Source organism: Strix aluco, chromosome 1 (genome assembly GCF_031877795.1).
Source record: "Strix aluco isolate bStrAlu1 chromosome 1, bStrAlu1.hap1, whole genome shotgun sequence".
Classification (NCBI taxonomy): Eukaryota; Metazoa; Chordata; class Aves; order Strigiformes; family Strigidae; genus Strix; species Strix aluco.
In genome coordinates, this window is record NC_133931.1 from 127271150 (window position 1) to 127286052 (window position 14903).

General features: G+C 42.9%; 2 protein-coding genes across 2 annotated transcripts in view; one reads left to right on the forward strand and one right to left on the reverse strand.

The window, feature by feature from the left end:
* NMT2 (N-myristoyltransferase 2) overlaps positions 1-6525 on the forward strand; it is a 32373-nt gene extending 25848 nt beyond the window's left edge. The window contains exons 10-12 of the mRNA XM_074834934.1: positions 884-1051; positions 5220-5357; positions 5558-6525. Of these exons, the coding sequence (XP_074691035.1) occupies positions 884-1051; positions 5220-5357; positions 5558-5578 (327 nt within the window). The 3' untranslated portion in view covers positions 5579-6525. The remainder of the gene's footprint in view (positions 1-883; positions 1052-5219; positions 5358-5557) is intronic.
* Positions 6526-10072: 3547 nt separating this feature from the next.
* RPP38 (ribonuclease P/MRP subunit p38) lies at positions 10073-13407 on the reverse strand. Its single transcript, XM_074834936.1, has 2 exons — positions 13024-13407; positions 10073-11131 (listed from the first exon to the last, which is right to left on the reverse strand). The coding sequence occupies exon 2, from the start codon at positions 11098-11100 to the stop codon at positions 10249-10251; it is 852 nt and encodes a 283-aa protein (XP_074691037.1). The 5' UTR covers positions 11101-11131; positions 13024-13407; the 3' UTR covers positions 10073-10248.
* Positions 13408-14903: the final 1496 nt, after the last annotated feature.

Below are 14903 nucleotides of genomic sequence, written 5' to 3' on the forward strand. Positions count from 1 at the left end.
TTTACTGTGGAAATACTATCAATTTAAGGATCCATGTGAGGTCCTTTACTGAGCTCAAAATAGTGAGCACCAGTCATTCAGAAATAAAGCAAACAAGCATTTGTGTGTCTCCTTTGCCATATCTTCTTAGAGATACTGGAGACCCAATCAAATAGGAGTGAAAATCTGGGTAGTTTTTTTGTGCTTAGCATGTCAGTCATAACCCATGTAATGATTATTTTCCATTTCCTATTAATCTACACTCTTAAAGATGGTTAAACTTCATTAGATGTGTGGAATATTAAGAATGTTTATGTAGGATACTGTAGATTTCTGTATAAGTACCTTTTTTGGTGACTACTGGTCTTACTAGAATTCCGATGGGATTTAGCGCTGTTGTCTAGCAAATGGATTGTGCTTGTTGATTAGTAATCACTAGAGCTGATTTAAATATGTTTTGTATACCAGCACAGTATATTTTTTCCTCTTTTTAGAAAGCTGAGAAAACTATTCCTCAATATGAGCTTTGTCAGGTTTTAAAAATATTCTTTTAAAAATAAGTTAAATTGGAAAAAAATTCTATACTTTTTTGGAAGTGTGCTTTGTTTGTAGCAGGCTAAGCTTGGGAGTTGTTCAATATCAAAATATTATTGGTGTAATAGACAAGAAAAATCTAAATGTTTGTTTCCTTTTCTGAAGTGACCACTTCAGGCTTCAGTCTCGCCTTGGTGTATAGATACATCCTCAGCAAGAATTCAGATTCTTCAAATCTTAGCCAGGATTACCTGTTACATCATAATACTTATGGTGTGCAAGACTGCATTTATTATTCTTCCTGTGGAACTGCCATGTTAGCCTAATCAATAACGGAGCAGTTACGTCTTACTGACTTTTTTTTTTGTAGGGCTCAAATGGTATTTTAACAGACTTCCTGAGTTTCTACACATTACCTTCAACAGTGATGCACCATCCTGTTCATAAAAGCCTCAAAGCTGCCTATTCGTTTTACAATATTCATACAGAGACCCCCCTCTTGGACTTAATGAATGATGCACTCATTATAGCTAAATTGGTAAGTTGTTTGGGGTTTTTTTTCTGCTTCTTTCACAAAGGTATTCTTAGGAGTGGTGGAAAGGTAAGAACTGACAGCAATTTATCCATACCATTGCATTCTGTTTTCTTTTACTGTCTACAGCATGGAGTGCAGTTGATGAGATTTAATATATATATTTTATAATATAAAACACTGTGCTTGTTTTTGAGTGGTGCTATGAAGATCAAGTGTTTGCAATAGCTTGAACAGTGTAAACATCCAGGAGCATGCTGATGACCATATTCACTAAGTACCAGAAGAATGGAAAGTATCACTAAAATAGTTTCCCTTAGAGATGAGTTAATACATTCTATTAAATACATTTTGTTTGTTTATTTAAACTATTTTTTATTTATTTATAATTTTAAATTTTATTTATCATCTTGTTACTAATTGCTGCCTGTAAAGCTCTGTAGATGTCATGTTGTAGCTTTTAAGCACACCTTCATGCATAGAATTACACTGATAGATGGTTTAGTTGAATAGAAGGGAAGAGACTATAAATGAAGTTTTTAAGCATAAGAATTCTGAGAGTTTAGTGCTGCCTGATGAAAAGCTAACGCTCAGCCGTTAATCATCAGGGTTTCGTGGGAGTGCAGGGCAAACACCAATGGCAGTGTAGTCTGTGGTACAGAGCTGTGCAGGTGATGCACATCCCAGCACTCTGAATTCTCAGAGACCTCTTTAGCCCTGGCGGTTCACAGCACTGCACAGGCTTCCTCCAGTCCATGGTGTCCATTCTAGCAACCATTCCCAACATGCTGCAGGGCATAGGCATCTTCTCTGCTCCTCATACTTGAAGCTTGCCCCTCCCAGTGTTGCTGCCACACTGCTTGTGCTATTACACCTACCAGATGAGTGCTCAATGCAAGCAAATGCTAGCGGTGCTCCAGCCGACTGTGTTCAGAGCCATCTGCACTGCATGTGGCACAGGGATTTCTGTGTTGATGCTGTATGAAGCCAGTGATGGTCTGCAAAGGCTCTATCTGTTCAGACTGCAGGCTGAATGAAAGCACCCTCATAGTCTTCAAGTTGTCTGTCTTAGCCATGTTTGTTCAGCACTGCAGCTGAGCTGATACCTGTGACATGAACTGCTTGCTGAGGCTTGTTGACCTATAAGCAGTATTGAGTTGAATAACTGTTTGGCAAGGAGGACTCCTGGATAGTCATGGGGGATATAGAACCGCATTATTCAGGCTCCAGAATAATACCAAAGGAAGTTCAGAGACAGACTTTGGCAGGTATTAAGATCTGTGAAGATACAGGAAGGTGGCTAGTACAGTTTTCAGAAGTGGCTAAAAATACTAGTACTACTTATTCTTAAAAAGTCGAAGCGGAAAAAGGGATAAATGTTGGTCTCCATTTGAAGTGTGGCACAGGGAGCTGAGTGGCTGGCCATTCGCTAGGCCACGGATAGAACAGGTAAGGAAGCAGTTAATGTGGTCTAACCCCAAGGCTTTGCACCTTTCCCTGTCTACATCTCTCTCTGAGTGTGGTGTGTGATTCTTTTCTTTTAAATATATCATCTTCTAGTTAGAATACTGGGATTTAGATCCTGTGGATTTGCAAAGTACCTGTTAGGCCTGTCTGCATTGTCAGATGCCTGATTACATTTGCAGATCTGACACTTGGACTTTTAGACGAGAAGAGGTGAGGCAAGGGAAGAGAAATGATAAATGCACTCCTGTTCACAGCTTTTTGTTTACAAATGTACTGGGTCTGGCTGGGATGGAGTTAACTTTCTTCCTAGCAGCCCATATGGTGCTGCACTCTGTATTTGTGACTAAAACAAGGCTGATAACACACCAGTGCTTTGGCTGTTGCTGAACAGTGCTTGCACAGCTTCAAGGCTTTCTTTCACCCCCAGTGACTAGGCTGAAGGTGGGCAAGAGGTTGGGAGGGGACACAGCCAGGACAGCTGACCTCAACTGACCAAAGGGATATTCCACACCACATGATTTTGGGCTCTGCAATAAAGGCTGAAGGAAAGGAGTAGGAAGGGAGGATGCTCCTGGTTATGGCATTTATCTTCCGAACAACCATTATGCATGCTGAGACCTTGCTTTCCAGGAAGTGGCTTGACGTCTGCCTACCGATGGGAAGCAGTGAAGGAATTGCTCTTTTTTGCTTTGCTTATGTGTGCAGCTTTGTCTTTCTCTATTAAATTGTAATTATTTTGATCACAAGTCATCTTGCCTTCCTTCTATTTTCCCCCCATCCCGTAGGAAAGTGAAAGGCTGGGTGAGTGTTTGGCTCTTGGCTGGGGACAACCCACCACAGTCTTTTCTGTACTTTTATTCCCAAAGAACATTTTGGAGTTACAAATTCAACTCAGCAAATTGCTTTCAGGGTTTGCATGTCAGTTTAATGTTGATTTTTATCTTCATATTGCACTATATAAAATTATCTTAGAATTAAGTCTAGTAAAATCTTGGCAATTATAGGACAAAATGCCCAACCTCCAAAGCAAAACCCAGAATTTGGAGTTAGGCACTTAGGTTCCATGTATTCTGCATGGAGGGAGTGGGATTTTGCAGCAGGATAATCCCCCCAAAACTGTGACACTTTTTTATTGTTGAAGCTGACACCAGATTTCTAGATCTAGAACAGGAGAGAGCTTATAGATGGGGAAGAAGTTCACTTCTCAGTCTGCTCTAATGGTCTGGCAGAGCTGTGGAGCAAGTATCCTTGAACAGGAACTTTTTTTTATACCTCTCAAGATATTAACCTGAACCTAATCTGCTGATGTTTAGATACTGAATTAAAACTACATCTGCAGACTTTACAATTTATTTGAATTTCAAGTGCTTAATTGCAGAGCTTCATTAGTGTGTCTGTACCTACAGTGTCTCTTATTTCCCCCCCACTTCCCTTCCTGCCTTCTGAGATTTCTGTTACTGTCTATTACTACCTTGAAATATTTCAAAATACACTTCTTTAGATGCCAAGTGTCAAATTCTTGCCACCTTATTTGGTTTGTTTCTGTGTGTTTTTCACAGCACACTTAACTTAGTGTAGCTTTATCCGCACACAGAATGACCCTTGTGCAAGGTAGTGGGGAAACTTACTAAGCTCACTGTCTCTGCTTTGTGACTTTCTTTTTAAATACTCCTAAACTGATGGAGAGCTTAAAATCCTCTTTTTCTTCAGTCCCCGTTTTCCTAATATGGGGTGCTTATTTAAAAGAAAAAAAAAAAAAAACAACCCACATCTAGTTTTTATAATGAGTAAAGAATGTTCCTTACCATCTTCTTGTGGTTGAGGAACTGAACATTATTGGTTTGTAACTTATTTTTATCTCAGAGTATAGAAAGTCCTGCTGACGAACTGCCTTTGTGCTATTAAGGCTCCAAGATCTTAGGTCAGACTCCCTTGCAGTTAATTGCAAATAAATGGACTCTTATATCCAGACCCCGAAGCAAATTCAGCTATTCATACGTGGTGACTGTCACTGTGATGGCTTAACTGACCTTGTTTTTATGTTGCCTGTTAACAGTTCATAGTGAGTTGGAATTTGAGTATGTTTGTGTTGCTGCACAAAACCCTGAGACTAATTTGGCTATGTGGCTTTACCAAGAGCAGAAAAGCTTTGGTGAATTTGGAAGGGTGATGAAAAGAGGAGTAGGTAGAGGGTGCATGAGTAGGGGAGGGAGAGTAACATGTGAAAGATTGGAGTTCTAAAGACAATGGCATTTCAGAAAAGCACCGAATCACATAAATAGAATGTTTATCATTAATAGAATGATAAATGACTGAAAAATACCGTAAGCTGTATTTATGCAGCTTTAGCTGGAATAGGCCATGTATGTCAAAACACTGTATATGACTGTAAAAAATGCATATCTATAAGGATAAAATAAAGGATAATGCTTTAGGGACTCTTCAGACCATTACCCCTGAAAATGGCTTTAAAATTCCTACTCTTTTGGAGATAATCTTCAAACAAAGTTGTGCCTTATACTTCACTTTTTATTGGGAAAATTTCTTTGTGTGTGTACCTAATTAAAAGGCAAGAATTATTCCCTTGTCTTTTTTTTTCTACTTACTTAGCCTAGTCTCTTGGATATTGTATGCCACTGTGTAAAATATTTGTGCATCATTTGTAACTTTAAAAAGTAAAATTTAAAAAATGTTTTGCTATTGCCAGAAAGGATTTGATGTGTTCAATGCACTAGACTTAATGGAAAACAAAACATTCCTGGAAAAACTGAAGTTTGGGATTGGAGATGGAAATTTGCAGTATTATTTGTACAACTGGAGGTGTCCTGGCATGGAATCCGAAAAGGTAAGGGAGAAAAAAAGAGCTTCTGAATTCTGTTAGGTATAACGGTACTTTAATCTAACTGGCCAAAATGGGCAGAAGTTTTAAAATAACTTTTTTAATTGGTCATATTTAAGATCCATAACTGAAGTGTGGAAAACTGATGCTGTTTAGATTTATTGCCGTACTTGAACTAAAATACTCTGGTTTTCTTCTTCCTTTAGGTTGGTCTTGTTTTACAATGAGGACATGTTTCTAGAACTCTGAGGTCATCATTTGAGTTAATTTGATCTCCATAACTCTTGGAACGGTATTGTTCAAGAGGAGTAAAAGCACAACGTCAGTGATACTGAAATAGTCCATTAAAGCTGAACAAGGAAGACATCCATATGTGACCAAATTTATGTATTTTCAGATAGATCAGAAGGTCCATGAAACACTTTTATTGTCCATGAAAAGAATAAAAGCACATTCATTTAAGTTTCAAAGCTTAGCTTGCACCTTGATGAGAAGAAGGTATTTTTTTTCCACTCTGTAGAAAAGACTGTTTTGTACAAACTGAACTTCAGTGGTGGATTAGGGTACAAAAATATTTGCTATTATGTGGATGAACTGCTGCATTTCTATTTATTAAGTGGTGGTGTATGTTTGTCAGTGTAACAGAATGAAGGATACAAACTTGAGTATCTTTGCTTATTTACTTCACGTGGATATCATCATTTGGGGGAAAATCATGAAGTACGATACGTTTGTAGCTCTATGAAAGTCCTGGATGTTTTTGTAACTGGAGCAGTATGACAATGTACTGGTTTAACTAGTGCATTTGTTTCTCCGTAAGCAACGCTGCCAAATCAATAAAAATACAGATTTGTACTTTGATCTTCAATAGATCAGTGGATTGATTTAACAGTATCGCACTGTTCAGTGCAGGTGTTATCTATGTTGCCGGAATGATAATACATTACTGTACTTAATTTACAGTTGTGGCACAAAACCTTAGTTTTTCCTCAGTAGAATAACATCAGCCTGTGTGTAAAACTAAGAATTTTAGTAGTGCTATCAGGATATTTATAGTTTGAATGTTTTCAACGCTTCTGCGAAATTGCACATATTCCTTTGTCTACTTTGATTTCCTATGAAGTCTGTAATTCTAATGAAAAGTATCTTGTGTAAATATGTATTCATAAATTGTTCCTGGTAGTGTTTTTATCCTGACTTTGGAACAAGAAGTTTTGCTATATCTGTGGCTGGTAAGCAGAAGAGAAATGCTCTACCCTCAGTCCTTGGAAGTCTCTGTACTGCGCTTCCTGAAATGTAGGAGGCTGATCTTTGTTGTTGAGGGGAGCTGTTTTAATTCCCTCGCAAATGCTCGGCAACCAGAGCGGCTTCTGAAGCACTTTATATGCATTCCAGCGTAGCGTCATAGCTAGATATAATAGCAGTTCTTTCAGCTCACGGATGCTGCAGTAACGTGAGCACCAAGAAAATCTGCAGTAAGAAACTGTTCTAGCTGAAAGTGCCAAATTGTGGTAGTGAAGCCTCTGTGCTGTGAGCATCTTTTGAATGTGACTTGAATATCTCATGAAATGCAAATGTCTAAACTTTCCTTTTAAACATGCCTGTAATCTGACAGCAGATTTTGCTGGAAGTTGAATTCTGTACCTGAAAACATCAACTTAGATGAAGATAAATTTGTCTGTTCTTCATAACTGCTAGCCCTACCCCCCTCCTTACAGCAGTGGGGTTTTTCTTTCTTCCTGCTCCTTTTCTGATGCGTGAATGGCTTGTGGTTTGGTTTCTTTTTCTTGTTGAATTGTGGTGAGAGGATTCTGCCCTAGAGACAGTGATAAACCCTTACTGCGTTATAGCTCTGTGATTAAAGCATTCGACCTCCTTCAAACAAAGGAAGGGATTGAATGTGGTTTGTCTGACCCCTGGGTGTGCACCAGCTTGGGACCTCATGAATTTAAAAAGGCTTCAGAGGAGATCTTTCAGACATCTCATGGTACAGTTGGACTTTACGACTTTGGCCACTCTGATACCTGTCTGCTAGTAGCAGTCATAACAGATGGTGCAGAGGGAGCTTGGACTCTCTGTGTGAGGCCTGAACAGAATTAAGTGCCTGAAAATGTAATCGGTGGTAGTGATAGCTGAGGTAACAAGAATTTCATCTCAACTCCATCGAAGACTTAAGTTCTTAATTCCCAAAAGGCAGGAAGGTGCCTTCCTGGCTGGGCATTGGCATGGGAGTCTGCTAGGATGAGGAGGAGGTTCACCAAGGGCCTTGGTGCGTTCTGCTTCGGCTCTAAAGGCAGAGCCTCGGCAATCCTCACTGAGCTGCTGCCTAACAGGAGGTGGGACAGCAGGGTATCGCTCTGTCCTCAGTGCTAAGGTACTTCCTTACATCCCTAATCTGGATGGGTGGTCTTGGAATGCCAGGTGAAAGACATGCTCATGTTCTCTGCCTGCCCTCCCCTCAAAAAAATGCAAATAGAAGAAATGGTTGGCATTTTCTTTTCTCCTCTCTTCCCTTAAATCAGAAGATAAATCCTCCCCAGTACTATTGTTTGGAAAAGCAGTGAGGCCACAATGGGACCAAATATGTCCAGGTAGAACACAGACTTGAGCCTGGGTTTCCTGCAGCCTGGCTTTCTGCCCTAATCTTGGGGTAATTGCACATGAAGGAAGGAGTGCCATTTACTTCTGAATCTGAGGGGCAATCTTCTCTGTCTCGTTTCCTAGCTCACGCTGCATGTTAACTGAGGGGAAGGAGGGCAGAGTTGTGCTCCTGGAGAAGCTGTGCAGCACTGTAGCTGGGAGAGAAAACTTACTGGGCCAGAGAGCAGGAGGGAAATGGGCATCTGAGGCCAAGTGCTGGGGCAGTTCCTGGAGGGTTCTGTTCACAAACCTGTGTGTGTCACCTACCAGCTGTGTAACCCAACAAGGTCTCCTCTGTCCCTGTTGAGCGCTCAAACCTTTTGGCTAGCCCCGCTCTTCACCTCAAGTGCTTCGCTGAAGTAGCACAGCAGCGAGAGGATGTAAATCTTGACGGTGTCTCAGCCTGCACCCATGCAATAGTAGAGTTTCTCAGGAGGTGGAAATTGTGGCAACTCCCTCTTGCTTCCTAAGCAGATACTTAACAAAAGGTTATTCTCCATGTGGGTGCCACCATGGGCAGCTCAATAGGAGAGGCTCTCCTGTTGTTTCCAAAGTTGAACCGGTCTGTGCGTTAGGCTAGCTATGAACAGCTACCAGGTAAGACTCCTCGAAGCCTAAGAGATGATTTCACAAACTTAAGGCTCGCTCCACCACCTTTCCCACCAGTCTTTTGAAACATCTGTCATTTCCTTCCCAGAGTAATTTCCTATCTACGGAGAGGTCACAAATCCCTGGAGAGCTATAGACCTGGGCAGGCAGCAAAGTGCTTGAAAGATGATTGCAGTGCTCACGTTCTTTACCAAAGCTAATCCTCATGCTCTGTTGAAAGGCTAAGATTTAAATGTTACAGTTAGCCAGTGTGGGAATTAATATGCTAGTGCTAGCACACCTTCAAAGTTATATGCATCCAAAAAGCCAAAACAAAGGATGTGTAGGAAGGACTACAAAGCAAGGCAAAAAAACCTCTCCTCTTCTTGCCACCCCCAGCCAAGGAGGGCAAAATTTTTGGCATTAAGTGTCTTAGTTTTGTTTAAACTTCAGGGAGCGTCATGACTACAGAATCGTTGCTACTGTCTCCCTTCATAGTTGGTGTCATGAACTAAAGTCACTACTAAATAAATTCAAAATACAGATTAGCTAGCTGATGGCACTGGAAGTCTGGATTAGCAAATCTCTGAAAACTACATCATGTAAATTCCATCTATCTTTAAGGAACAACAGAGTAACTCAGTTAAGGTATTTTATGCTTTTTTCTACACTACTGTACTGACTTTTGCTTAAAATGTGGAGCGCCAAGTAAATTCCTAGGCTGTTGATTTTGACTGTCTGAATTGCAGGCCTATTCCTTTCCTTCCTACAACACAACTGTCTCATTAGGAAACTGTTCGTAATCCTCAGTAAAACTGAAGGAAACTCAAAACTTATGTGGTATGTTTTCAGTCTTGTAGCGGTTATAGCTGTCATCTGCTTTGTATACAACAGTATATGGCTTATCTCCATTTTCTGGAAAATAATTTTAGACTCCATTTAGAAACCAAATTGAGTTTAGGTTAGTTTACATTTTCTCACAGGATGTGTGTTAAGTTTGCATACAGAAGTCTTTTTTTCAAAATGCAGCAGTAGTAGTTTGGTTTTGTTCTGTATTTGAAAATAAAGTTTTTCCTTCAGCATATTGGACACCAGGTATTAGATGGAACCCAAGTCTGCATATGTTCTTGACCAAAACAAGTTTATTTTTCAGCAGAGCAAACTCTGACAGTTCTAAAGGGAAGTCTGCCTGTGCTGTTACAGCTGTTTACTTGAAGCACTGAACCAGCTTTAAAAGAGTTCTACTGGCATGGACCTTTGTTTAAATAAACTTTCACTTTTGGTATTGATTTGTTTGAATAATTATACTCAAATCCGTTTTGCTTGAAGCATGTTCATCTGTATAAAAATATAAAGTTTGTTTAATGCTTTGCATTAATTCCAAAGATGTACTTATGTCTTATATTACTTCACCATATGCAGTACCGATTTTAAGTCCCTGATCTCCAACTGCTAATGAAATATTTGCCCCCAGGTAAAGACTCACACCCAAATTTGAGCAATATTCTTTATTAAAGCAGAAAAGCACCTCAGCTGAAAGCAACATAAAGTTCACCTTGTATTCAGGTACTTTGTACTGTAAAGCCTAACGGAATAGTTTAGTTAGAGCCGTACTCCATGCTGCGTTAAAAAAAAATCAGTTTAATATGACAAACCAAACCAAAATTAGTTATGCTGAAAAAGCTTTTTTCTTTTTGCGAGGTGGCTTCTTTATCTTATTTGGATTTGGAACAAGTTTCTTGATTTTCAAAGGCTGTAAAATTACATCTGAAAGATCGAGCTGATTGCTTTCCGTACGCTTCCGCTTCTGGCTCGTGAGCTCATCCCCCAGTGCCTCTGCAAGCTGCTCGGGTTCCTGATTTTCTGAAGAATCCGTATGTACGTAAGCCACAGATTCTTCAGTTCTGTACTGAAACCACGGCACTTCCAAAGCTGGTATCTTTGGAATTATTGCTTCTATTGCTTCAGTAAATTTATCAGACTGCTTTTTAAAGCCTAGAGCTAAAATGGATGTTAAGCCAAGAAGTGGAGCAACTGTTTCACTGAGACGGGGAACCTGGCCTGCTGGTGTGGCTCGACTTGCACTCAGCTGAATAAGATGCGATGTGATCATGGCAGGTTTTGCAGATTTGCACACCAGCAAGAGAAGTAGCTCATTTTTTTCCAATGCTTTCGTAACTTCATTAACTCCAATAGCAAGCTGTCGTCTAATACTTATGTCAGTCCATCCTGGTTTCTGTTGATGGCCTTCTGTTTCCTCTTCTTTAGGGAGTTCGTTGGTGCTAGCATCACACTTTCTTTTCATTTGTTTTTTTGTAAGGGAACGTTTTTTCTTTCTTGGAGTCTCAATCTTTTTAAGTCCAGTATGTTTAATCCTTTCTTCTAAGGTCTGCAGTATAAAATGCATATCTTCTCCATCTATAGTTTTCCACTGAAAAAGAAAGGGGTTATCTAGACACGTTTTTACAGTGATTTTCTTTGCTTTACGAAGTGTTGCTGTTCCTTGCGGAATCACAGACATTCTGAGGTTCTTTTGTGTTTTGCCACCCTAGCTGTGAAGGGAAGAAAGAGGTAAACATTAGTTCACCTAATGTACTGTTTGCTGCGGACATCATTACCAGAAGCTTCTTCTGGGAATGTAGAAGACAAACATCACGTCTCAAAGTGATACTGGCAGCTATCACCCTCCTCACATTAGCTCAGTGCTAATCCTTAACAAAGTTCCACAAAGCACATGTCATGTTGTGCTGCCTTTTTTTTTTTTTTTTTAACATAAAAAAACGCAGCAGACCAGACAGCAAGGCAACGACAGTAACAAGAGACCCTTCTGAAGCTGAATGAAAGCAGCTGGAGCTATTACAGATTTTTAAAAAAAACACCAACCGACCCCAAAAAACCCCAGAACCGCAAGTTGAAGGACCACTCATTTTTCACTGTTGCACAGCTGCACTGTAGCAGTATTATGACATGAGAAAAAAAAAGCAGAATCACAACATGAAAGAAGCTCCAAGTTCCTGAATTTATATAAGATTTTTAAAACTTTAATTTGCCTTTTTGTTCTTTAATCTGTCTTGTGTTTGTCTGCATTTAGAAGGTATGATAGAAATCTGCAGACTCTATTAATTTATGCTTTCAGTGAAGGAAGGCAACCCTCTGCAGGCCTCCAGAAAGCTCAGAAGGAGTCTTTTGTCTCACCTAGACCATGCCTTTAGGGATGAGAAAAATGAAACAGGAGCAGAGAAAGAGTAATTGTTTAGCTCCGATTGACCTAGTGCAGAATAACAGTAAAGACATGAAGGCAAGCTTGATTACAGGCCCTGGTAACTCAGTAAGTCCCCATACTCCTGCCTGGGTCACTATTCACCATCTCCTTGCTAAACTAGCAATATCTTCATTGTTGCCCAGCCAAGCTCAGAAAATAAGAGCAGCTCAGTCTTCAAATCAGGAGAAATAAGACATGACTTTCTCCTAGGTTTCCTAGTTACACAAGTAGGCATATGGATAGCATTCATGTACATCTTTTGAGTGGCAGCTTTTAAATATTCACAAGACACCACTTTGCCAGTCCTATCAGTTCTCTGTGTACTGGTAGTAAGCTACCTTGTTATAAAAAAAGAGACAAACCCCATCTTCACTGGTATTCCCCCAACAGTATATACTACCACAACGCAACATCTGTCTGGAGGAATCTTCCCTCAGCTAAACCCTCGTCTGGAAGCCAGTAGGAGAACTGCATCAGAGTTGTATCAATGCAACGCAAACTGTGAAGCTCTTATCAACAAGAGTCAGAAACACAGAAGCAGTTTTTAGAGAACAGTAAAACTAAGTATTCTGAAATACAACAAAGCACTGTGTCCCTCTGCCAGTACTCGCAGAAGAGCCTATGAAATGTCCTGCAGAGCCACCCAGGTAATGGTCCATCCAGCCCAGTTGTCTGCCTGCAACACTGGGAACCGGAAAAGCTGTCTGGGGAGGGCAGGGCCACCCTGCCACTTTCTGTCATCCCACACACCCAGAACGGGTGCATCAGGGATGTAAGATGGAAGATCTGCCGACTTTTTTCAGTCCTCTATGGAGCTATCGTCTGTGCAGTTATCTAATCCCTTTTGCTCACCATCAGTGGCAACAACCAAAGAATGGAAATGACCACTAGAAATCTTACACGTGACTGAGTTAGAAATGGAAGCTTATGATAGGTTTAAGGAAAAAAAAAAAAAGCTCTGAGTTATCGTTTTTAAAAGCTTTCACTTAGGGATGCTCTAATGACCTTCTACAAGGGTGTATCAAGCAAAGTCAGCAGCAGACTTGTATATGAGAAAGGAGCAAGACGTGAGAAATTTCACAGTTAAAAGATTACATTTTTCTTTTCAAAATGGGCACTACTGAGGAAAACAAGCATGCAGGAACAGGAAATAAAGCAACGAGGGAAAAAAAAAATACACACCATGCTTCTCCACCTCGCAGTGCCACGGCCCCCCCACTTCCTGCGGAAGGGGGAAGCGGGGAAGCACCGCCCCGGAGAGGAGCCCCCTCCGGCCGCTCGCTCGCTCTCCCGGGCGCCTCCAGCCGCCTCCCGACAACAGGAAGGAGCCGCGGGTTAGAGCCCGGCTCCCGCAGAACGCGCCGCCCGGTCCCGGGGGCAGCCGGCTCCACCCGCCTCCCTCGGCCCCGCCGCCACACCGCCGAGCCCGCAGGAGCCGCCTCCCCGGGGCCGCCGGGCCTCTACCCGCCCGCCGAGCAGCGCCGAGCCGGGCGGGGCCTAGGCCGCCGGGTCGCAGCAAGGCCCGGGCTGCAACCGCCGCGCTCCGGCCGGCGGCGAGCAGGCCCGCCCTACCTCCGCCCGCCACCGGCACCTCGGCGCCCAGCGCGCCTGCGCTCCGCCCCTCGGCCCGCCGCTGCTCCCCCCCCCCCCGACCGCCTGCCGCGGCCCGGCGGGGCGGGTCCTCCCCTCCCGCCCTGGGGGCCGTGCCTGGGGCGGGCTGAGGAGGAGCAGCGCGGGAGCTCAGCGGGGCGCGGAGCTCGGCCGGCCGGGAAAGGCCGCGCTAGGGGCGGGCGGCGGGGGCAGAGCGGCTGCGCTCCCCGAGGGGCCGCCCGCCCGCTGCCGGTCCCTGTGGCGCGGTCCGTGCCCCAGAGGGAAATGGCGCGTTGCCGCCCGCTGAGGGGCAGCGTTAGGAGGCTGCTGCGCGCAGCCTGCGCTCGGCGGGGCCGCGCGTTGAACGCTGCTGGGCGGTGGTAGCGGGGCCGCGCTGTGGTCCCTCATCTCAGGAAACCACGGCCACGGCGGGACACCAGGGGCGTCGTAGGGGCTGCACCGCCATGGCGGCGCCTGGGGCGCTCGCATCGCCGCCTGTCAGCAGCAGTAGGGTGGATGACCGGGAAGAAGTGGGTGCGTTCAGTGTTTCCCACAGTCTGCTGCAAGCCGTTAACAAATGTTTGCAAACACATTCCGTTTCTATACTCCACCTGGGTGCACGGCGTGGTTCCGCGCAGCCTCTTACCTGAAAGAGCGGAGCTTCCCCAGCGAAAATACCTGCATCATTTCACCATGCTGTTGGAAGGGAGAGTCGGTGGAGTTGATTTAAAATTTTTTAAAATCTCGTTTTATCTACTGAAATGGACTTGGTTTGTTTTCTCGTTAAGTCATGGTTTAGTTTAACCTGGGCTTAAGTTGAGGGGAACACTTTCTACATGGCTTTATGGAAGTTAGTGGATCTAAAAATGCTGAAGCATGTAGTATTGTGATTAGATTAAACCATGCTCAAGGAATGACGAATATAAATGTATAGAGCTGTGAATATAAACGATTTATGAATTGACATAATAGATAAGCAGGGATGGGGTTTTTTTTCCTGTAATAGCCTGTAGGCTATTATTTCATAATAATTTTTAAATTCTGTATTCATAATCATTTTTTAATTCTGCATTTAGTAAAGCAAAGAAAAAAACCAGCATTCTCAAGGTATTTTGTGTAAGTGCTCGTGTGTGGTATCCCAGGTATACCTGCATGTTTTTCGGAGTTGCAGCTGGAGGGTCGAGGTCCCAGCAGGGCTGGGCATGGGCACAGGCAGGGGCTGCGGCGGAGGGGACAGTAGCAATAACCGGTGTGGTTGCGGTTCAAATCACTCAAGTAATTCGTTTTTCAAACGAACAACTTGAAAATCTCGCTGTATCTCTTGCTCTCAGGTTGGCGGCCTGAGGATTACCTCAGGGGTATGGAAACGAGCTCAGGCTTTCTGACGAAACGAGTGTGAGCTCAATGCCCCCACCGTCCCTTCCTGGGCATTCGTAGCCGCTCAGTTGCCCCGCGGGTCCCGAGAGGCGCAG

Bases quoted from the DNA above. Each gene is read 5' to 3' on its own strand.
- RPP38 (XM_074834936.1), bottom strand. From the start codon at position 11,100: ATGTCTGTGATTCCGCAAGGAACAGCAACACTTCGTAAAGCAAAGAAA.